Here is a 22,723-nt window from a genome sequence, read left to right as displayed (position 1 = left end):
TTTGTAAATGGTTTATTAAATTTTCTAAACTTACTCTTATTTTTATATGTGTAGAAGGAATAACTAGCTTTTAGCAAAGGAGAGAATTATCTGATTGTTTCTATTTCACTCTGACATCTCAGTTATTACCGTCTGTGAAAGAAAGCCTTCTGTCTGGTTGGATCCTAGTTGGCCCTTTCTCTTCCTCTAAAAGTTTTACTTTATTAGTTTCTCTAACTTTTGCTTATCTAATGAAAAATCAGGCTTATTCTTTGAAAGGTGAAATGTTCTAGTACTCCTATGTCACATACAAGCTTGCACATAGATATATGTGCATGTTTTTCATTTGGCTTGTTGATCATATTACAAGTCTCATATTGCAAGATCACACAGTCTTCATCATAATTTTTTGTTGTTGTTGTTTTATAAGTTTATGAGGGAAATGTTTTAAAATTTCCTACTGTGATAAGGGCTTATCATTTTTAATTAGTAATTATGACAGTTTTAGGTAAATCATTTGTGGTTATATTTTAGAGCTGTATTGTTTGGTACATGAAAGTTCATAATATTTTTGAGATGCCCCTTTTTGCCCTTTTAAATACTGCTTTTATTTAACATTATTACTGTGGTTTTCTTCTCATTTGTATTTTTCTGGAATGTACCTTTCCATCCTTTTAATCTTTCACCTGTTTTACCTGTCACATTTTACCTGTTTCCATTTATTGTGATTTCTGATGTATTTGAACTCATTTCCTTCACCTTATTTTGTGCTGTCTGTTTGTCATGTCAGTCACACTGTCCTGCAGAGAAACATTCACCTGAAATACTGAAGCTGCTGCCTCTTATTAGGAGCTGCATTCTCCAGTGTGCCCAGTCCTCACCTGGCCGTTCACTTTATCTCTGTGATCCCAGTACTAAGTTCCATGAGTGTGGGTTCCAAACTGTACCTGTTTTCTTCACCACTGCCCGCCGCACCAGGTATGGGACCTGGTACAGAGGTGCTCAGTGAACATTTACTGAATGAATCGATGAATTTTCAGTTCAGTCGCTCAGTCCTGTCTGACTCTTTGTCACCCCATGGACTGCAGCATGCCAGGCTTCCCAGTCCATCACCAACTTCCGGAGCTGGCTCAAACTAGCGTCCGTTGAGTTGGTGATGCCATCCTACCATCTCAGCCTCTGTTGTCCCCTTCTCCTCCTGCCTTTGATGTTTCCTAGCATCAGGGTCTTTTTCAGTAAGTCAGTTCTTCACATCAGGTGGTGAAAGTATTGGAGCTTCAGCTTTAGCATCAGTCCTTCCAGTGAATATTCAGGACTGATTTCCTTTAGGATGGACTGGTTGGATCTCCTTGCAGTCCAAGGGATTCTCAAGAGTCTTCTCCAACACCACAGTTCAAAAGCATCAATTCTTCGGTGCTCAGCTTTCTTTACAGTCCAACTCTCACATCCATACACGACTACTGGAAAAACCACAGCTTTGACTAGAAGGACCATTACTTTGTCAGCAAAGTAATGTCTGTGCTTTTTAATATGCTGTCTAGGTTGATCAGAGCTTTTCTTCCAAGAAACAAGCATCTTTTAATTTCATGGCTGCAGTCACCACGTGCAGAGATTTTGGAGCCCCCAAAAATAAAGTCTCTCACTGTTTCCATTGTTTCCTGAACTTTTTGCCATGAAGTGATGGGACCGGATGCCATGATCTTAGTTTTTTGAATGTTGAGTTTTAAGCCAACTTTTTCACTCTCTTCTTTCACCTTCATGAAGAGGCTCTTCAGTTCTTCATTGCTTTCGGCCAGAAGGGTGGTGTCATCTGCATATCTGAGGTTCTTGATATTTCTCCCAGCAATCTTGATTCCAGCTTGTGCTTCATCCAGCCTGGCATTTCGCATGATGTACTCTGCATAGAAGTTAAATATGCAGGGTTACAATATACAGCCTTGACGTACTCCTTTCCTAATTTGGAACCAGTCTGTTGTTCCATGCCCAGTTCTAACTGTTGCTTCTTGACCTGCATACAGATTTCTCAGGAGGCAGGTAAGGTGGTCTGGTATTCCCATATCTTTAAAGAATTTTCCACAGTTTGTTGTGGTCCACACAGTCAAAGGCTTTGATGTAGTCAATAAAGTAGAAGTAGATGTTTTTCTGGAACTCTCTTGCTTTTCTATGATCCAGTGGATGTTGGCAATTTGATCTCTGGTTCCTCTGCCTTTTCTAAATCCAGCTTGAATATCTGGAAGTTCATGGTTCACATACTGTTGAAGCCTAGCAGGAGAACTTTGAGCATTACTTTGCTAGCGTGTGAGATGAGTGCAACTGTGGGGTACTATGATCATTCGTTGGCATTGCCTTTCTTTGCGACTGGAATGAAAACTGACCTTTTCTGGTCCCATTTCTGGCCACTGCTGAGTTTTTCAAATTTGCTGACATATTGAGTGCAGCACTTTCACAGTATCATCTTTTAGGATTTGAAGCAGTTCAACTGAAATTCCATCACCTTCACTAGGTTTGTTCTGAGTGATGGTTCCCAAGGCCCTCTTGACTTCTCATTCCAGGATGTCTGGCTCTAGGTAAGTGATCACACCATCATGGTTATCATGAAGATCTTTTTTGTATAGTTCTGTGTATTCTTGCCACTTCTTAACATCTTCTGCTTCTGTTAAGTCCATACTGTTTCTGTCCTTTATTGTGCCCATCTTTGCATGAAATGTTCCCTTGGTATCTCTAATTTTCTTGAAGAGATCTCTCGTCTTTCCCATTCTGTTGTTCTCCTCTATTTCTTTGGATTAATCACTGAGTAAGACTTTCTTATCTCTCCTTGCTATTCTTTGGAACTCTGCATTCAGGTGGGTATATCTTTCCTTTTCTCCTTTGCCTTTAGCTTCTCTTCTTTTCTCAGCTTTTCATAAGCCCTCCTCAGACAACCACTTTGCCTTTTTGCATTTATTTTTCTTGGGGATGGCCTTGATCACTGCTTCCTATACAATATCAAATTATCACCTATCCATTTATCAGCTCCACCCATCAACAGAAAATTGAATTAAAGATTTACTGAGCATGGCCCCACCCATAAGAACAAGACCCAGATTTCCCCATCAGTCAGTTTCTCCCATCTGGAAGCTTCCACAAGCCTCTTATCCTTAACCATCAGAAGGCAGACAGAATGAAAATCAAAATCACAGAAAACTAACCAAATTGATCACATGGCTCACAGCCTTGTCTAACTCAATGAAACTATAAGCCATTGCCGTGTAGGGCCAACCCAAGACAGATGGGTAATGGTAGAGAGTTCTGACAAAACATGGTCCACTGGAGAAGGGAATGTAAAATTATTTCAGTATTCTTGCCCTGAGAACCCCATGAACAGTAAGGAAAGGAAAATAGATAAGACACTGAAAGATGAACTCCTTAGGTCAGTAGGTGCCCAATATGCTACTGGAGAAGAGTGGAGAAATAACTCCAGAAAGAATGGAGAGATAGAGCCAAAGCAAAAACAACATCCAGCTGTGGATGTGACTGGTGATGGAAGTAAAGTCCAATGCTGAAAAGAACAATATTGCCTAGGAACCTGGAATGTTAGGTCCATGAATCAAGGTAAATTGGAAGTGGTCAAACAGGAGATGGCAAGAGCAAACATCAGCATTTTAGGAATCAGTGAACTAAAATGGACTGGAATGGATGAATTTAACTCAGATGACCATTATATATACTACTGTGGGCAAGAATCCCTTAGAAGAAATGGAGTAACCCTCATAGTCAACAGAAGAGTCCAAAATGCAGTACTTGGGTGCAGTCTCAAAAATGACAAAATGATCTGTGTTTATTTCCAAGGCAAACCATTCAATATCACAGTAATCCAAGTCTATGTCCCAACCGCTAATGCCAAAGAAGCTGAAGTTGAATGGTTCTATGATGACCTACAAGACCTTCTAAAACTAATACCAAAAAAAGATGTACTTTTCATAATAGGGGACCAGAATGCAAAAGTAGGACTGGAATGCAAAAGTAGGAAGTCAAGAGGTACCTGGAGTAACAGGCAAGTTTGGCCTTGGAGTGCAAAATGAGGCAGGGCAAAGGCTAACAGAGTTTTGCCGAGAGAATGCACTAGTCATAGCAAACACCCTCTTCCAACAACACAAGAGACAACTCTACACATGGACAACGCCAGATGGTCAATACTGAAATCTGATTATTTTCTTTGCATCTGAAGATGAAAAAGCTCTGTACAGTCAGCAAAAACAAGACTCAGAGCTGACTGTGGCTCAGATCATGAATTCCTTATTGCAAAATTCAGACTTAAATTGAAGAAAGTAGGAAAAACCACTAGACCATTCAAATGGTCTAGTATGACCTGAATCAAATCCCTTACAGTTATACAGTGGAAATGACAAAGAAATTCAAGGGATTAGATCTGACACACACCACCTGAAGAACTATGGATGGAGGTTCATGACATTGGCAACCCATCCAGTCCTCTTGCCTGGAAAATCCCATGGGTGGAGGAGCCTGGTAGGCTGCAGTCCATGGGGTCGCTAAGAGTCAGACATAACTGAGCAACTTCACTTTCACTTTTCACTTTCATGCATTGGAGAAGGAAATGGCAACCCACTCCAGTGTTCTTGCCTGGAGAATCCCAGGGACGGGGGAGCCTGGTGGGCTGCCGTCTATGGGGTGGCACAGAGTCGGACACGACTGAAGCGACTTAGCAGTAGTAGTAGTAGTCAAGTGCTTTAAGCAACTTTAGTGAAAGTTACTTTAGTTCAAAGTACTATAGGAGTTACGTTTTAAATAAGTAGTTTGAGAACTTTCAGTGGAAATGACTAGCATAGGATTGTTGACTTAAATGTCAGGATTATTTTGGTGACACGGGACATTCCCATTTTCAGGAATTCCTGGTCTTACCTGTGGGTTGTTCTTGAGTTCTCGTCTGTCATCCTTGGCTTGGAAGCTCAGTAAAGAGCTGCTCACTGTAGTTTAACAGCCATTTATGGAGTGCCTGCCATGTGCGTGGTGATTATACCCTGCTCTTCATTTTGTCTCTGGATTGTGTAGACTCACCAGAAGGCGTTGTTTTCCTTTCTCTAGACTTGCACTGCCCAGGATGGCAGCCACTACCCTTCTGTGTCTTTTAAAGTTTAAATTAATTAAAATGAAATAAAGTTAAAATTTTATTTTCTCAGTCCTACTAGCTATATTTCAAGTGTGACTATGGTTATAGTATTGGGCAGCACAGATTCAGACCATGCTGTCACCCAGAAAGTCCTACCAGACAGTGCTGCAGTTTAGAATAACCGTGCTGCTTGTTTGTATCTATACCAGTCGACTCCTGTGGACTCTCTCATCATATCTGTACTCTGAGTTATGATTTAGACAAATCATCCTATAGTGCTTAGCCTTTTTCCATTTCTTATCTCAGTATTCCATTTGCAGTATTAAAAATACTATTTTTAATAGGGTGCTTAGATTTTAGTTATGACACCACATCATTCCATTAATACTGAGTTTCATTCTAGGGTTTTTTTGACTGATATATTTCAACTATATTAACATTCTGAGTCCCATGCTTTGGAATTATCCTGATTTCAGTTCATTTTGTGTGTGTGTGTGTGTGTCATTTTTTTCCTCTCAAGAAGGAAAAATTCCTGTTTTGGTCTTAGCATATTTCAGATTTGATCATCCTTGAAGTGTTTTTGAAGGTATTTTTTTTTTCCTCTCCTGAAAAGTCCTCTGTTAGCTGTGTTAGTCGCTCAGTTGTGTCTGACTCTTTGTGTCTATACACCTCATGGACTGTAGTCTGCCAGACTCTTTTGTTCGTGGAATTCTCCAGTCAGGAATACTGGAGTGAGTAGCCATTCCCTTCTCCAGGAAATCTTCCTGACCCAGAAAGGTTTGGGTTTTTTAAAAATTAATTACTTTATATTTGGTTGCCCTGGATCTTTGTTGCTGAGGACGGGCTTCTCATTGCAGTAGCTTCTCTTGTTGCAGAGTGCAGGCTCAGTAGTTGTGGCCCACAGGCTTAGTTGCCTCATGGCATGTGGGATCTTCCCAGACCAGGGATCAAACCCGTGTTCCCTGAATTGAAAGGCAGATTCCTAACCATTGGACCACCAGGAAAACGTCCTAATATTGTTTTTTGAAAATTTTATTTTATTTTTAAACTTTACAGTATTGTATTGGTTTTGCCAAATATCAAAATGAATCCACCACAGGTATACATGTGTTCCCCATCCTGAACCCTCCTCCCTCCTCCCTCCCCATACCATCCCTCTGGGTCATCCCAGTGCACCAGCCCCAAGCATCCAGTATCATGCATCAAAGCTAGACTGGCAACTCGTTTCATATATGATATTATACGTATTTCAATGCCATTCTCCCAAATCATCCCACCCTCTCCCTCTCCCACAGAGTCCAAAAGACTGTTCTATACATCAGTGTCTCTTTTGCTATCTCGTACACAGGGTTGTTGTTACCATCTTTCTAAATTCCATATATATGTGTTAGTATACTGTATTGGTGTTTTTCTTTCTGGCTTACTTCACTCTGTATAATAGGCTCCAGTTTCATCCACCTCATTAGAACTGATTCAAATGTATTCTTTTTAATGGCTGAGTAATACTCCATTGTGTATATGTACCATAGCTTTCTTATCCATTCATCTACTGATGGACATCTAGGTTGCTTCCATGTCCTGGCTATATAAACAGTGCTGCAGTGAACATTGGGGTACACGTGTCTCTTTCCCTTCTGGTTTCCTCAGTGTGTATGCCCAGCAGTGGGATTGCTGGATCATAAGGCAGTTCTATTTCCATTTTTTTAAGGAATCTCCACACTGTTCTCCATAGTGGCTGTACTAGTTTGCATTCCCACCAACAGTGTAAGAGGGTTCCCTTTTCTCCACACCCTCTCCAGCATGCATTGCTTGTAGACTTTTGGATCGCAGCCATTCTGACTGGCGTGAAATGGTACCTCATAGTGGTTTTAACTTGCATTTCTCTGATAATGAGTGATGTTGAGCATCTTTTCATGTGTTTGTTAGCCATCTGTATGTCTTCTTTGGAGAAATATCTATTTAGTTCTTTGGCCCATTTTTTGATTGGGTCATTTATTTTTCTGAATTGAGCTGTAGGAGTTGCTTGTATATTTTTGAGATTAGTTATTTGTCAGTTGCTTCATTTGCTATTATTTTCTCCCATTCTGAAGGCTGTCTTTTCACCTTGCTTATAGTTTCCTTTGTTTTGCAGAAGCTTTGAAGTTTAATTAGGTCCCATTTGTTTATTTTTGCTTTTACTTCCAATATTCTGGGAGGTGGGTCATAGAGGATCCTGCTGTGATGTATGTCGGAGACTGTTTTGCCTATGTTCTCCTCTAGGAGTTTTATAGTTTCTGGTCTTAGGTTTAGATCTTTAATCCATTTTGAGTTTATTTTTGTGTATGTTGTTAGAAAGTGCTCTAGTTTCATTCTTTTACACGTGGTTGACCAGTTTTCCCAGCACCACTTGTTAAAGAAATTGTCTTTAATCCATTGTGTATTCTTGCCTCCTTTGTCAAAGATAAGGTGTCCATATGTGCATGGATTTATCTCTGGGCTTTCTATTTTGTTCCATTGATCTATATTTCTGTCTTTGTGCCAGTACCATACTGTCTTGATGACTGTGGCTTTGTAGTAGAGCCTGAAGTCAGGTAGGTTGATTCCTCCAGTTCCATTCTTCTTTCTCAAGATCGCTTTGGCTATTCGAGGTTTTTTGTATTTCCATACAAATTGTGAAATTATTTGTTCTAGCTCTGTGAAGAATACTGTTGGTAGCTTGATAGGGATTGCATTGAATCTATAAATTCCTTTGGGTAGTATACTCATTTTCACTATATTGATTCTTCCAATCCATGAACATGGTATATTTCTCCATCTATTAGTGTCCTCTTTGGTTTCTTTCACCAGTGTTTTATAGTTTTCTATATATAGGTCTTTAGTTTCTTTAGGTAGATACATTCCTAAGTATTTTATTCTTTCCATTGCAATGGTGAATGGAATTGTTTCCTTAATTTCTCTTTCTGTTTTCTCATTATTAGTGTATAGGAATGCAAGGTATTTCTGTGTGTTGATTTTATATCCTGCAACTTTAGTATAGTCATTGATTAGTTCTAGTAATTTTCTGGTGGAGTCTTTAGGGTTTTCTATGTAGAGGATCATGTCATCTGCAAACAGTGAGAGTTTTACTTCTTTTCCAATTTGGATTCCTTTTATTTCTTTTTCTGCTCTGATTGCTGTGGCCAAAACTTCCAAAACTATGTTGAATAGTAATGGTGAAAGTGGGCACCCTTGTCTTGTTCCCGACTTTAGAGGAAATGCTTTCAATTTTTCACCATTGAGGATAATGTTTGCTGTGGATTTGTCATATATAGCTTTTATTATGTTGAGGTATGTTCCTTCTATTCCTGCTTTGTGGAGAGTTTTTATCATAAATGGATGTTGAATTTTGTCAAAGGCTTTCTCTGCATCTATTGAGATAATCATATGGTTTTTATTTTTCAATTTGTTAATGTGGTGTATTACATTGATTGATTTGCGGATATTGAAGAATCCTTGCATCCCTGGGATAAAGCCCACTTGGTCATGGTGTATGATCTTTTTAATGTGTTGTTGGATTCTGATTGCTAGAATTTTGTTAAGGATTTTTGCATTTATGTTCATCAGTGATATTGGCCTGTAGTTTTCTTTTTTTGTGGGATCTTTGTCAGGTTTTGGTATTAGGGTGATGGTGGCCTCATAGAATGAGTTTGGAAGTTTACCTTCCTCTGCAATTTTCTGGAAGAGTTTGAGCAGGATAGGTGTTAGCTCTTCTCTAAATTTTTGGTAGAATTCAGCTGTGAAGCCGTCTGGACCTGGGCTTTTGTTTGCTGGAAGATTTTTGATTACAGTTTCAATTTCCGTGCTTGTGATGGGTCTGTTAAGATTTTCTATTTCTTCCTGGTCGAGTTTTGGAAAGTTGTACTTTGCTAAGAATTTGTCCGTTTCTTCCACGTTGTCCATTTTATTGGCATATAATTGTTGATAGTAGTCTCTTATGATCCTTTGTATTTCTGTGTTGTCTGTTGTGATCTCTCCATTTTTGTTTCTAGTTTTATTGATTTGAAATTTCTCCCTTTGTTTCTTGATGAGTCTGGCTAATGGTTTGTCAATTTTGTTTATCCTTTCAAAGAACCAGCTTTTGGCTTTGTTGATTTTTGCTATGGTCTCTTTTGTTTCTTTGGCATTTATTTCTGCCCTGATTTTTAAGATTTCTTTCCTTCTACTAAGCCTGGGGTTCTTCATTTCTTCCTTTTCTAGTTGCTTTAGGTGTAGAGTTAGGTTATTTATTTGACTTTTTTCTTGTTTCTTGAGGTATGCCTGTATTGCTATGAACTTTCCCCTTAGCTAATATTGTTTTTTGAAGAGCAGAGTTTTTTCTTTTTTTAGCCTCACTGTGTGGATTGTGGGATCACAGTTCCCTGACCAGGGATCGAACCTGTGCCCCCTGTATTGGAAGTGTGAAGTGTTAACTGCAGGACCACCAGGGAAATCCAAAGAGCAGAGTTTTTATTTTATATGAAATCTAGCTTGTTAATTTTCTTCTTTTATGACGAATGAGGTCTTTTCTTCTTTTATGACAAATACATTTTTAAATTAGTTTCAGTTTTTCCAAAAGTCCTAGTAGAGTTTTGGTTGTGATTTTATTGACTTTTTGATCAACGTGAAAGAACTGACATTGTAACAATGTTTAGTCTTTCAATCATGAATTTGGTGTATGTCTCTGCTAGCTTTGATTTTTAATTTCTTTTAGCAATGTTTTATAGTTTTCAGTGTTGGGATGTTGCAAATTTTGATAAGCTGTGCCTTCTAGGGAGTTTGTCTATTCATCTGAAGCTATAAATGCATTAGTTGCTTCCCACAAATTTGTTTGTATGTTTTCATTATCATTAAATATTTTAAAATTGCCCTTGAGATTTCTTCTTTGACTCAAAAGTTTAGAAGTGTGCTATTTAATTTTTTAGTACTTAGTACTTTAGTATAAAATAACTTAGTATAAATTACTTTGTTAGCTGATTTCTGGTTTCATTTCATTGTCAGAAAACATAATTTTTGATATTTCAGTTTTGAAATTTCTTGAGACTTATTTTTTTTCAAACAGCATAGGCTTTGTCTTGGTGAACATTCCAGCTACACTTGAATGATTATTTTATAGTTTTGGATGCAATTAACAAACAGTCATATGTAAAAGTTGGATAAACAGAGCAGGCAAAGATGGTAAGGTTGAAAATAATCAACTCTGGTCAAAGGGCTCTGGGTCTGAAGAATAAGAGTACTGGTAGGATTTGTCAGACACAGGTGGGGAGTGACATGAATAAAGAAAGGTAAGCAGAAGGAAAGTGAGCAAAGTTATCAGCTCATTGTGGGGTTGTGAACAGAAAAGTTCACTGGGCTCAGAATGTAAAAGGCTTAGAATAGCATGTTAATGAATTTATCACCTAGAAACTGCTTAGGAAGTAATATTGAATAGAACGATAACTCTCAGGCACAGATAAATGGACTTTTTTTTTTTTTTTGCTGCTTTATAAAAGGAAAAAAGCATATCTAGATTTCATGGAAAGATTTTTTTTGAGGAGTGACCCCTTGTAGAGGTCTGACACTTCAAACAAAGGTCACTGTTGGTAATTGTGATCCCTTATCTTTGCATCTTCTTCAGTGTTTTCCTTTCTGTATTTTCCCCATCACCCTTTAAAATGCTTAAGACTTGAAGTCTTCAAAGAAAAAGTAATAGTAATAATAATAATAATAAAAACCCTACCTGTGCCCTGTCTTCCTCTCTAGCTGCTACCTTGCATTTCGCTCCTTTTCCTAAACATTTCTGTGTGTGCTGGGTACACATGGCACCGTTTGTTCACACAGTCTGGCCCTTGCTGAGGTCACCGTAGCTTCCTTCTGGAGGAATCCAGCGGTGTTCCCTAAGTCTCTTCTCCCCTCTAATCCACATTCCGTGCCAGGACCATGACCTCCTTTTGAAAGTTTTTTCTCGCTCTGATTTTTGTGACTTTCTACTTTCCTCCTTTCTTTCATACTCTTGCTCCTTTACAGTCTAGTCTCTTGATTTCTCATCCTCTGGCCAGTCATTAAATGTTTGGGTCTGCGTTTCTCTTGTAGTTTTTCTCCTTAGACTGTCCCATACACTTTCATGGGAACAACTGATCTTTTTATTTTCTCTATAGTTTTGCCTTTTCCAAAATATCATGTGGTTAGAATTTAGCCTTTTCAGATTGTCTTCTTTCAATTAGTAATCTACTTTAAAGTGTCCTCTATGTCTTTGTAGTTTGACAGCTCATTTCTCTATCTTTGAATAATAGTTGGTTGTATGGATTTATCATAGTTTATCCCTTCACATGTTGAAAAACATCTTGGTTGCCTCCAAGTTTTGACAGTTCTGAATAAAGTTACTTTAAACATTTGTGTAGGACTTCCTTGGTGGCTCAACAGTAAAGAATCCACCTGCTAATGCAGGGGACATTGGAGATGCAGGTTCGATCCCTGGGTCAGGAAGATCCCCTGAAGAAGAAAATGGAAACCCACTGTAGTATTCTTGCCTGGGAAATCCCATGGACAGAGGAACCTGGCAGGCTACACTTGATGGGATTGCAGAGTCAGACATGACTTAGTGACTAAACAACAACAAACATTTGTGTAGATTTTTGTGTGGATGTAAGTTTTCAGCTTGAGTAAATATCAAGGAGTGGAATTACTTGATTGTATGGTAGGAGTATGTTCGGCTGTGTGAGCAACTGCCAAAATGTCTTCTATGGTGGCTGAAGCATTGGCATTCCTACCAGCCATTGATGAGAATTCCTGCTGCCCCACATTCTCATCAGCATTTTATGATATCATTGTTTTGGATTTGACGAAGATCATGGCATCTGGTCCCATCACTTCATGGGAAATAGATGGGGAAACGATGGAAACAGTGTCAAACTTTATTTTGGGGGGCTCCAAAATCACTGCAGATGGTGACTGCAGCCATGAAATCAAAAGATGCTTACTCCTTGGAAGAAAAGTTATGACCAACCTAGATAGCATATTGAAAAGCAGAGACATTACTTTGCCAACAAAGGTCCGTCTAGTCAACACTATGGTTTTTTCAGTGGTCATGTATGGATATGAGAGTTGGGCTGAAGAAAACGGAGCGCTGAAGAATTGATGCTTTTGAACTGTGGTGTTGGAGAAGCCTCTTGAGAGTCCCTTGGACTGCAAGGAGATCCAACCAGTCCATTCTGAAGGAGATCAGCCCTAGGATTTCTTTGGAAGGAATGATGCTACAGGTGAAACTCCAGTACTTTGGCCACCTCATGGGAAGAGTTGACTCATTGGAAAAGACTCTGATGCTGGGAGAGATTGAGGGCAGGAGGAGAAGGAGATGACAGAGGATGAGATGGCTGGATGGCATCACTGACTCGATGGACGTGAGTCTGAGTGAACTCCGGGAGTTGGTGATGGACAGGGAGGCCTGGCGTGCTGCGACTCATGGGGTCGCAAAGTGTCGGACAAGACTGAGTGACTGAACTGAACTGAACTCAGTAGGTATATAGTGGGATCTTACCATTTTAATTTGTAAATCCCTGATGACATATGATTTTTTTTTACATTATTTTATATATTCTTTTCCATTATGATTTTTCACAAAATATTGAATACATTTCCCTGTGCTATATAGTAGGACTTGTTGTTTATCCATTCTATATATAATAGTTTGCATCGCTAACCCCAAACTCCAAATCCATTCTTCCCACTCTCTCCCTTGGCAACCACAAGTCTGTTCTCTATGGCTGTGAGTCTGTTTTGTAGATAAGTTCATCTGTGTTGTATTTCAGATTTCACATAGAAGTGATATCACACAGTATTTGTCTTTCTGACTTAACTGATTTAATATGACAATCTCCGAGTTCATCCATGTTGCTGCAAATGGCGTTATTTTGTTCTGTTTCATGGTTGAGTAGTATTGCATTGTATATCTGTACCACATCTTCATCCACTCATCTTTTGATGGACACTTAGGTTATTTCCATGTCTTGGCTGTTGTGAATAGTGTTGCATTGAAGATTGGGGTACATGTGTCTTTTTGAATTATAGTTTTGTCCAGATATATGCCCAGGAGTAGGGTTGCTGGGTCACTTGAAAACTCTATTTTTAGCTTTTTGAGGAATTTCCTGATAATTTTCATAGTGGCTACATCAACTTTCATTCCCACCAGCAGTGTAGGAGGATTCCCTTTTCTCCATACCCTCTTTAGCATTTGTTATTTGTACACTATTTAATGATGGCCATCTGAGAGGTGTTAAGTGGCGCCTCATAGTTATGATTTGCTTTTCTCTAATAATTAGTGATGTTGAGCATCTTTTCATGTGCCTTTTGGCTGTCTGTGTGTTTTCCTAGGAGAACTGTCTATGTAGGTTTTCTACCTGTTTTTCTATTGGGCTGTAAGTTATTTTATTGTTGAATTGTATGAGCTGTTTGTGTATTTTGGATATTAAGCCCTTGTTGGTCACATCACTTGCAAATATTTTCTCCCAGTCTGTAGGCTGTCTTTTCATTCTGTTGATGATTTCGTTAGCTATACAAAAGCTTGTAAATTTGATTAGGTCCCACTTGTTAATTTTTGCTTTTATTTCTGTTGCCTTGGGAGAGTGACCTAAGAAAACATTGGTACAATTTATGATGACACATTATCTTGAGCATCATTTCACATTTTCGTTGCCATTTGTATATCTTCTTTGGTATATCTTCTATTCTGATCACTTGCCCATTTTGTAACTGGGTAATTTTTTTTTCAGGGGGTGGGGTCAGGTTAGATAGCTTGTGGGACTTGAGTTCCCTGACCAGGGAGTGAACCTGACTCATGGGAGTGAACCTGACTTATGGCAGTGAAAGTCCAGAATCCTAATGACTAGACTGCTAGGAAACTCCAGGAGTTATTTTCTGTTTGAGTTTTAAGGTTCTTTGTATATTTGGGATACCAGTCCATTATCACACATATGTTTGGCACATATTTTCTTCCAGCTGTGGCTTGTTGTTTTATTCTTTGAACAGTGCCTTTCATGCAGCAGAATTTGTTAATTATAATGAAGTCTAACATACCAATTTTTTTCTTTCATGGATCATTCCTTGTATCTTTAAAAAAATCATCAAACCCAAAGTCAACTAGATTTTCTCCTATGTTATCTTCTCATTCAATAGTTTTGTATTTTACTTGTGACTTTGTGAAAGGTGTAAGGCCTGAGTCTAGACTCATATTTTTGCATGTGGATGTTGTTGCTCCAGCACCGTTTGAAAAGCCTGTTCTTTTAAATTGCCTTTACTCCTTTGTCAGTGCTCCGTTGAGTATCCTTGGGAGTCTGTTTTGGGCTCTGTATGCTGTTCCATAAATCTCATTGTCTGTTCTTTTGCTAGTACCACCCTGTCTTGATAACTGTGGCATGATATATTTTAAAAATACTGAAAAGACCCTGATGCTGGGAAAGATTGAAGGCGGGAGGAGAAGGGGATGACAGAGGATGAGATGGTTGGATGGCATCACTGACTCAGTGGACATGAGTTTGAGTAGGCTCTGGGAGTTGGTGATGGACAGTGAAGCCTGATATGCTGCAGTCCATGGGGTTGCAAAGAGTCAGACATGATTGAGTGACTGAACTGACTGACTGAACTTTAAAAATACCTTACTGTCCCACTTCCCAAAACCCTTCAGTGGCCCGCTATTACTTGATGAAGATTCAGGCTTCCCTGGTAGCTCACATGGTAGAGTCTGCCTGTGGTGTGGGTGACCCAGGTTCAATCCCTAGGTGGGGAAGATCCCCTGGAGAAGGAAACGGCAACCCACTCCAGTATTCTTGCCTGGAAAATTCCAGGGATGGAGGAGCCTGGCAGGCTACAGTCCAGGGGGTCACAAAGAGTTGGACACGACTGAGGGACTTCACTTGCACTTTCCTTTCAGACCTGTCAGGTAGCCTTTGAGGCCTCAATGTGATTTGTGAATATATTCCCACCTCACAAAACTCATCCTAACTGTCCTCTTGTCATTAGAAGTAAACACTTTGTTTTTTCTTCAGTCACTCATTCCATGCTCTTTCTTATCTCTAGGTCTTCATACTCACTGTTTTCCTATCTTTGGAATTCTTTTCTAACCCCCTTCTTCTTGTGGTTAACTCTACTTAAATTCATTTTCTTAACAAAGGCTTCCCTGATTTTTGGACTAGTTAGGGCTCCCTATTAAATTATGCTCTCATAACACCCTTCCCTTCTTTATTATAATGTATAGCATAGTCATTTAGCTTATTAATTATCTGTTTTCCCTAGGACAAAACCTTTATGAAGGCCACAGGTCTCTTCTCCTCATCTGTTTCTTTGTTGGCACATACACTTGATTCTTAGTAAATATCTGTGGACTGAATTCATGAGTGAAAGGAAGGGTGCTTAGTATAGTGGATATTAGCTAGATTAATAGAAAAGTATGCTTTGGGGGGATAAATTTTACTAGATAAGAGAGTACTACAGTTAGTATTTAGATATTGCAGCAAGAAAGTGTAGTAAGTCTTTTATAGTATTTTTGTGAACAAGATGGAGAAATGTCAGGTTGATATTTATACAGGTAGATTATAATCAGTGTCAACATGGAAAAAACGTCTCTAATTTTCTCAAGGGGTTGTTAGTTGGAGCTCTCCTACTTAATACTTAAATCACTTTTGGACATGACTTAGCTACTGAACAACCACCACAAGTTTTGGAAAATGAATTTCTAAAATTAGTATAAGTAAGTATATATGTAGGCAAGTTGATGTGTCCAGGTACTTTTATGTTTCAGTTGTCTTTTGAGTGCTCGTCTGTTATCACCAGCTCCAGGCTGTGTAGAACTAGGTAGATGCTTCTCTAGCACAAGGCTAGAAGTTTCTGGAATCTGTGAAAGTGATGAGTCAGCTACTATACATGTCAGTCTAATAATGCCCAGCCTTGTTATGTTGTGTTTCTGAGAGGTTGGATTACATATAGTACTGTGTCATGGTTCAGGTTTAAATCAGGAAAGGTAATAGATTTGGGACATTGAAACCAGGTGCACGTAGTTTATCCTGGAGCTGGGAGACCCTGCAGAATGTTTTAGGACATCCTTTCCAAGGCCCTGACTGCAAACAGAAAAGAAGCACAAAGCCTGGTGGACTCTGGATTTTGAAGGCACATATTCCTCGAAGTGTGTTGTATTACTCTAGCCCATTTACTGAAGGACCCAGAAAGCTGCTAGTTCTGAGTAGGACCCGGGACAGGGAGAGCTCCTCCACAAATGCAGCTGCCAGGCTGGCTCCTCTGCTGCACGGGCCACCTGACCCCGCAGATGTGTCGGTGCTTGCGGTGTCAGTGGCAGAGAGGGCTACAGTCTGAGCCTTGGGCAGCCCTGCGGGTGAGTCGCAGTGCAGGCCCTAGGGTTCTGGAGCAGAGCCCTGCAGCTCTTTGTGGAGAGCTCCTTTCCTTTTGGTAGCTCTAGATCTGATGCTGGGCCACAGTCAATACTGAACACTCAATGGTGGGCCACCAGTTTACCTGAGTCCTGAGCGGCCCATCATAAACTGGGGGTTATTGACCCTTCTAGCCATGAGTTTGGGTTTGTACAGAGGCATCCCATCATCCAATGGAAGCATTTTGCACGTGCTTGGCCCAGGTTGGCCCTGGAGGCATCACCAAGTGCGTGCTGCTGAGCCACTCTGTCTTTCCAGCCTGTACCTGTTGCCTTGGGGGAGTTCTCCAATCAGTTGACAGAAGACTCCAGCCTGATTTACAGATGGTTCCGCCTGATGCGCAGGCAGCACCTTAAAGTGGAAGTTGCAGCACTGCCAGCCCCTGTCAGAAGGACATGGCTGTAAATAGATTTGTTTGTTTAAGCTTAAGTTAGCTGCTACCAGTCACTGAGTTTTCAGTCTCAGATCCTTGATATGTCTATGAAATCCCTAATTAGATAAGTGTTGTCATAACAGTTTTGAATGGATATGTTTTTCGGTAACTCTGTCTATTCTGAAAAAATATGGTTTGAAAATATGGAAAATCAACCTGGTTGGTATTGCTGGTATTTTATATAAATGGAAAATATAGACTCTAGTGTTTAACATAAATCTAAGAAAACATGAAAAGACTTTGTGTATGTGTTACATACTGGTTTGAAGAAATTATACAAATAATTTCCATCTGAGATTTTTTAAAAAAACACAGGTGAGACTTCTTAAGCTTCTCAAATTTAATGTGTCACATTTCTGAAATGGAATAGATTAGACGTAGCTTAAATATCGTACTGAATATTTTATGCCTTACAGTTCTATAAAGCTGTTCAGTTGTCTCTATTAACCGCCTTCCTTAATGTTCCTAGGTTATAGAATCTTTGGGAATTATTATTTATAAGGCACTGGACTATGGCTTGAAGGAGAATGAAGAAAGGGAGTTAAGCCCCCCACTGGAGCAGCTCATTGATCGCATGGCCAACACGGTAGAGGCTGACGGCAGCAATGACGAGGGCTACGAGGCTGCGGATGAGGGTCTGGAGGAGGATGATGACGTAAAGAGGAAGGTCTCAGCCATCCGGTCCTATAGAGATGTCATGAAGGTAAAGTTTACAGCAGTATCTCTTTCTTTCAAGAGTTGTTATTTCACTTTAAAAAATTGATTAGCATTTGATAATAGTTCCTAGACTTTCAGCTTTCAATGAAATACATTGTTGTTGTTATTTACTCACTAAGTTGTCTTCAGCTCTTTGCAGCCCCATGGACTGCAGCATGCCAGGCTTCCTTGTCCTTCACCATGTCCCAGAGTTTGCTCAGTTTCATGTCCTTAATGAAATGCATAAGGGTGTTCTGATTTCATTCTTTTACATGTAGCTGTCTAGTTTTCCTCCTACCATTTATTGAAGAGGCTGTTTTTTCTCCATGGTGTATTCTTGCCTCCTTTGTCATAGATTAGTTGACCATAGGTGTGTGAGTTTGCCTCTGGGCTTTCTTTCCTGTTCCACTGATGTGTGTCTGTTTTTGTGCCAGTGTCCTACTGTTTCGATTACTGTAGCTTTGTAGTACAGTCAAAGCTCCTGAAATCAAGGAGCCTAATTCCTCTAGCTCTGTCTTTGTTGCTTTTCTTTTTTTCTCCCCACAAAATCGCTGTGGCTTTTTGGGGCCTTTTGTGTTTCCATACAGATATTAAAATTTTTTGTTCTAGTTCTGAAAAAGTGAAGTGAAAATCTCTCAGTCGTGTCCAACTCTCTGCGACCCTGTGGATTATACAGCCCATGGAATTCTCCAGGCCATAATACTGGAGTGGGTAGCCTTTCTCTTCTTCAGTGGATCTTCCCAACCCAGGGATCGAACCCAGGTCTTCCATATTGCAGGCGGATTCTTTACCAACTGAACTACCAGGAAAGTTCTGAAAAAGGCTATTGGTAATTTCATGGGGATTACATTGAATCTATAGATTAGAACAGTCTTTAATACCATACATAGAAACAAACTCAAACTGGATTAAAGACCTAAATGTAAGTCTGGGTACTATAAAACTTTTCAAGGAAAACATAGGCAGAATACTCTCTGCCTGTCTTTTTGCTCCACCTCCTAGAGTAATGAAAATAAAAATGAACTGTGGATATATTTGAGATAATCAGGAAAATTTGACCTTTTACTCTATAGTTGACGATATTAGGAATTATTCATATTTTTAGATATTATAATAGAATTGTGAGTATATTTTTTAAAAACTCATTTAATGAGTGTATGCTGAAATATCTACATGTGAAATTCAGATGTCTGAAATTTGCTATAAAATTATCCTGGAGGGTGAGGCTTAAGTGGATGAGGATGTAGATAAAGTAAGATGGCCATGAATTGGTCATTGCTAAATTGGGTGATGGATGGTAATTCATTATACTGTCCACCTCATTTTGTGCATGTTCAAATTTTTCCACACAGTAATACTATTAGAAATTTTTCAAAGAGGTCAGTTTTCTAAGCTCAGATATAATTGATGTATAACATTATATTAGTTTCAACTGTACAAGGTAATGATTCCTTGTTTGTATAAATTGCAAAATGATCACCACAATAAGTTAACATCCATCACTACACATGATTACAGATTTTTTGCTTGTGATGAGAACTTTTAAGCTCTATCTTTCAGCAACTTTCAAATATTCAGTACAGTATTGTTAACCTTAGTTGCCATGCTGTACATTACATTCCTAGGACTGACTGACTTTATAACTGGAAGTTTGTACCTTTTGACTACCTTCAGCTATTCCACTCTGTACCCCCCAAGCCCCAATCACTGGCATCACCAGTCTGTTCTCTGTACAAGGAGATGATTTTTAAAATGAAATGTTACATAGATACAAGGAGATGTGTATCACAGCATTAATTATACTGTTTTGAAACTGGAAATAAATGACTTCCAGAAAAATGGTATATCAGCTCATAGATTATCATATGGTCTTTAAAATTATAATCATGTAGGTTAAGTAGCAGTGTGGGAAATTTTTAATAAATGGAGAAAAGACCACAAAGTTCTGCATGTACTGACTGGTGTATATATAAAGGAAAGACTGTGTACGCAGACATAGAGAACAAACTTGTGGACACAAGTCTGTAGAATTTCCACTCCTCCACAAGCGTCACTTGTTTGGTAACTGTAGAGGTCATTTGGGGCATGCTGCCTGTATGCTGTGTTCTGAGTGTTTCATCACTTGAAGAATATTGCTTCTTTTAGTGTAAGAACATTACTTCCTTTAGTGTAACTCATTCTGCAGTTAGACTGCCTGGGTTCACTTCCAATTCTGCTGGCTAGGTGTATGGCTTAGGTAAATCCTTAGCTATTGTAAATCTCTATTTCTTAATCTCTAAATTGGGTTGACATAAGAATTAGATGTGCTGATGCATATAAACACAAAGAATAAAATAATTATCAGGTAATTCATTGAAACTGAAATAATCACTGGGGTTATTTTTCCTCTAAGGGATTATTTCTCATCTGTCTCAGTAGAAACTTCATGAAATTTCATTGGCTTTAAAAAAAAATTTTTTTGTACATTAAAAAATTGTGGTAAAATACACATAACAAAGTTTACAATTCACAATTTAGTGCTATTAAATAATTCACGATACTATCCAGCTATCAGCACTATCTCAGTCCAAAGCCTATTCTTTATCCCAGATGGAAACCTATCCCTTCTCCTTCAGCCCATGGCAGCCACTGATCAGCTTTCTGTCTCTGTGGATTTATGTATTCTGGTATTTCATATAAATGGAATCATATGGTATATGACTTTTGGTGTCTAGCTTCTTGGACTGAGTGTAATGTTTTTAAGGTTCACCCGTGTCGTAGCATGTGTCAGTACCTTTTTCCTTTTTGTGGGTTAATAGGATTCCATTTTGTGAATATACCACAGTTTGTTTATCCACTCCTCAGCTAGGAATATTTGAATTGTTTTCACCTTTTTTTTGGCTGCTGTGAATGGTGCTGGTATGAACATTTGTGTTTCAGTTTTTGTTTGAATACCTACTTTAAATTCTTTTGGAAATACACCTCAGGAACGGAATTGCTGGATCACATGGTAATTCTGTCTTTAACTTTTTGAAAAACCATCAAGCTATTTTCCACAGTGGCCTCACCATTTTCATTTCTACTAGCAATATACAAGGGTTCCAATTTCTCCACATTCTTGCTAACACTTACTTTCCATTTTCTCTTTGCTTTTATAGCCATCCTAGTGGATGTGAGTGGTATCTAATTGTGGTTTTGATTTGCATTTTCTTAATGACTCATGATGGTGAGCATCTTTTTATTTGCTTTTTGGCCATTTGTCTATCTTCTTTGGAAGAATGTCTATTCAGGTCCGTTTTTAAATTAGGTTGTTTATCTTTTGTTGAGTTTAAGAGTTCTTTATGCATTCTGAATAGTAGATCCTTATTAGATATATGATTTGCAAATATTTTCTCTGATTCTGTGGATTGTCTTTTCATGCTCTTGATAGAATCCTTTGATGTACAGTTTTTTTTTTAATTAGAGGATAATTGTTTTCACAAAGTAGTATTGGTTTCTGCTCTACAATAACGTGAATCAGCCAGAAGTATACATATATCCAGGTTAGGCATTACTCTGCCAACGAAGGTCCATATAGTCAAGGCCATGGTCTTCCCAGTGGTCACATACGGTTGTGAGAGCTGGACTGTAAAGAAGGCAGAACACCAAAGAATTGATGCCTTTGAACTGTGGTGCTGGAGAACACTTTTGAAAGTCTCTTGGACAGCAAGGAGATCAAACCAGTGAATATTAAGGGAGATCAACCCTGAATATTCACTGGAGGGACTGATGCTGAAGCTGAAGTTCCAGTATTTTGGTCCCTGATGTGAACAGATGACTCATTGGAAAAGTCCCTGATGCTGGGAAAGAGCAAGGGCAGAAGGATAAGAGGGCATCAGAGGATGAGATGGCTGGACGGTATCACTGATGCAGTGAACATGAACTTGGGCAAATTCTGGGAGATGGTGAGGGACAGGGAAGCCTGGCATGCTGCAGTCCATGGGGTTGCAAAAAGTTGGACCTGACTGGGCAACTGAACAGCATACATATATCCCCTCCTTCTTGAACCTCCCCACCTCTTCCCACCCCTCTAGGTTGTCATAGAGCACTGAGTTGAGTCCCTCTGGTACATAACAAGTTCCCAATAGCTGTTTTACATAGGATAATATAAATGTTTCTGTGCTGTTCTCTCAATCCATCCCACCCTCTCCTTCCCCCACTGTGTCTACAAGTCTGTTCTCTATGTCTGTGTCTCTACTGCTGTCCTGCAGATAGATTCATCTGTACCGTTTTTCTAGATTCCACACACACACATAGATATATATGTATGTCAATATACAATATTTGTTTTTCTGACTTACTCCACTCTGTGTGCAGTCTCTAGGTTAATACACCTCAGTTAACCTGCCTCAAATTCATTCTTTTTTATGGCCAGGTAATATTCAATTGTATGTATGCACCACAACTTCTTTATCCATTCATCTGTTGATGGACATTTAGGTCACTTCCATGTCCTGGCTATTGTATATAGAGCTGCAGGGAACGTTGGGATACATGTGTCTTTTTGAATTTTGATTTTCTCAGGGTATGTGCTCAGTAGTGGGATTGCTGGGTCATATGGTAGTTTTATTCCTAGCTTTTTAAGGAATCTCCATACTGTTCTCTATAGTAGCTGTACGAATTTACATTCCCACCAATAGTGCAAGAGGGTTCCTTTTCTCTCCAGCATTTATTGTTTGTAGATTTTTTCGTGATGGCATTTTTGACTAGTGTACAATTTTCACTTTGAAGTCTAATCATTTACAGCCGTACCTTGGGGGTATTGCAGGTTTAGCTCGAGACCATTGCAACAAAGCAAAGGTTGCAGTAAAGTGAGTTACATGAATATTTTGGTTTCCCATTGCATATAAAAGTTAGGTTTATACTATACTATAGTCTATTATGGGAGAAGGCAATGGCACCCCACTCCAGTACTGTTGCCCAGAAAATCCATGGATGGAGGAGCCTGGTAGACTGCAGTCCATGGGGTCGCTAAGAGTCAGACACGACTGAGTGACTTCACTTTCACTTTCCACTTTCATGCCTTGGAGAAGGAAATGGCAACCCACTCCAGTGTTCTTGCCTGGAGAATCCCATGGACGG

At 39.2% G+C, this 22,723-nt stretch overlaps 1 protein-coding gene across 9 annotated transcripts in view; it reads left to right on the top strand.

The window, feature by feature from the left end:
• Window positions 1–22,723, top strand: part of SPIRE1 (spire type actin nucleation factor 1) — a 163,807-nt gene that overhangs the window by 65,152 nt on the left and 75,932 nt on the right. For all 9 annotated transcript variants that reach the window (XM_061399976.1, XM_061399972.1, XM_061399975.1 and 6 more), the window contains one exon: window positions 17,397–17,630. In XM_061399976.1, coding sequence (XP_061255960.1) covers window positions 17,397–17,630 — 234 coding nt within the window. The remainder of the gene's footprint in view (window positions 1–17,396; window positions 17,631–22,723) is intronic.

This window comes from Bos javanicus, chromosome 24, assembly GCF_032452875.1.
Source record: "Bos javanicus breed banteng chromosome 24, ARS-OSU_banteng_1.0, whole genome shotgun sequence".
Classification (NCBI taxonomy): domain Eukaryota; kingdom Metazoa; phylum Chordata; class Mammalia; order Artiodactyla; family Bovidae; genus Bos; species Bos javanicus.
The sequence above is the reverse complement of the archived record's forward strand: the minus strand, read 5'-3'. Positions and strand labels throughout refer to the sequence as shown.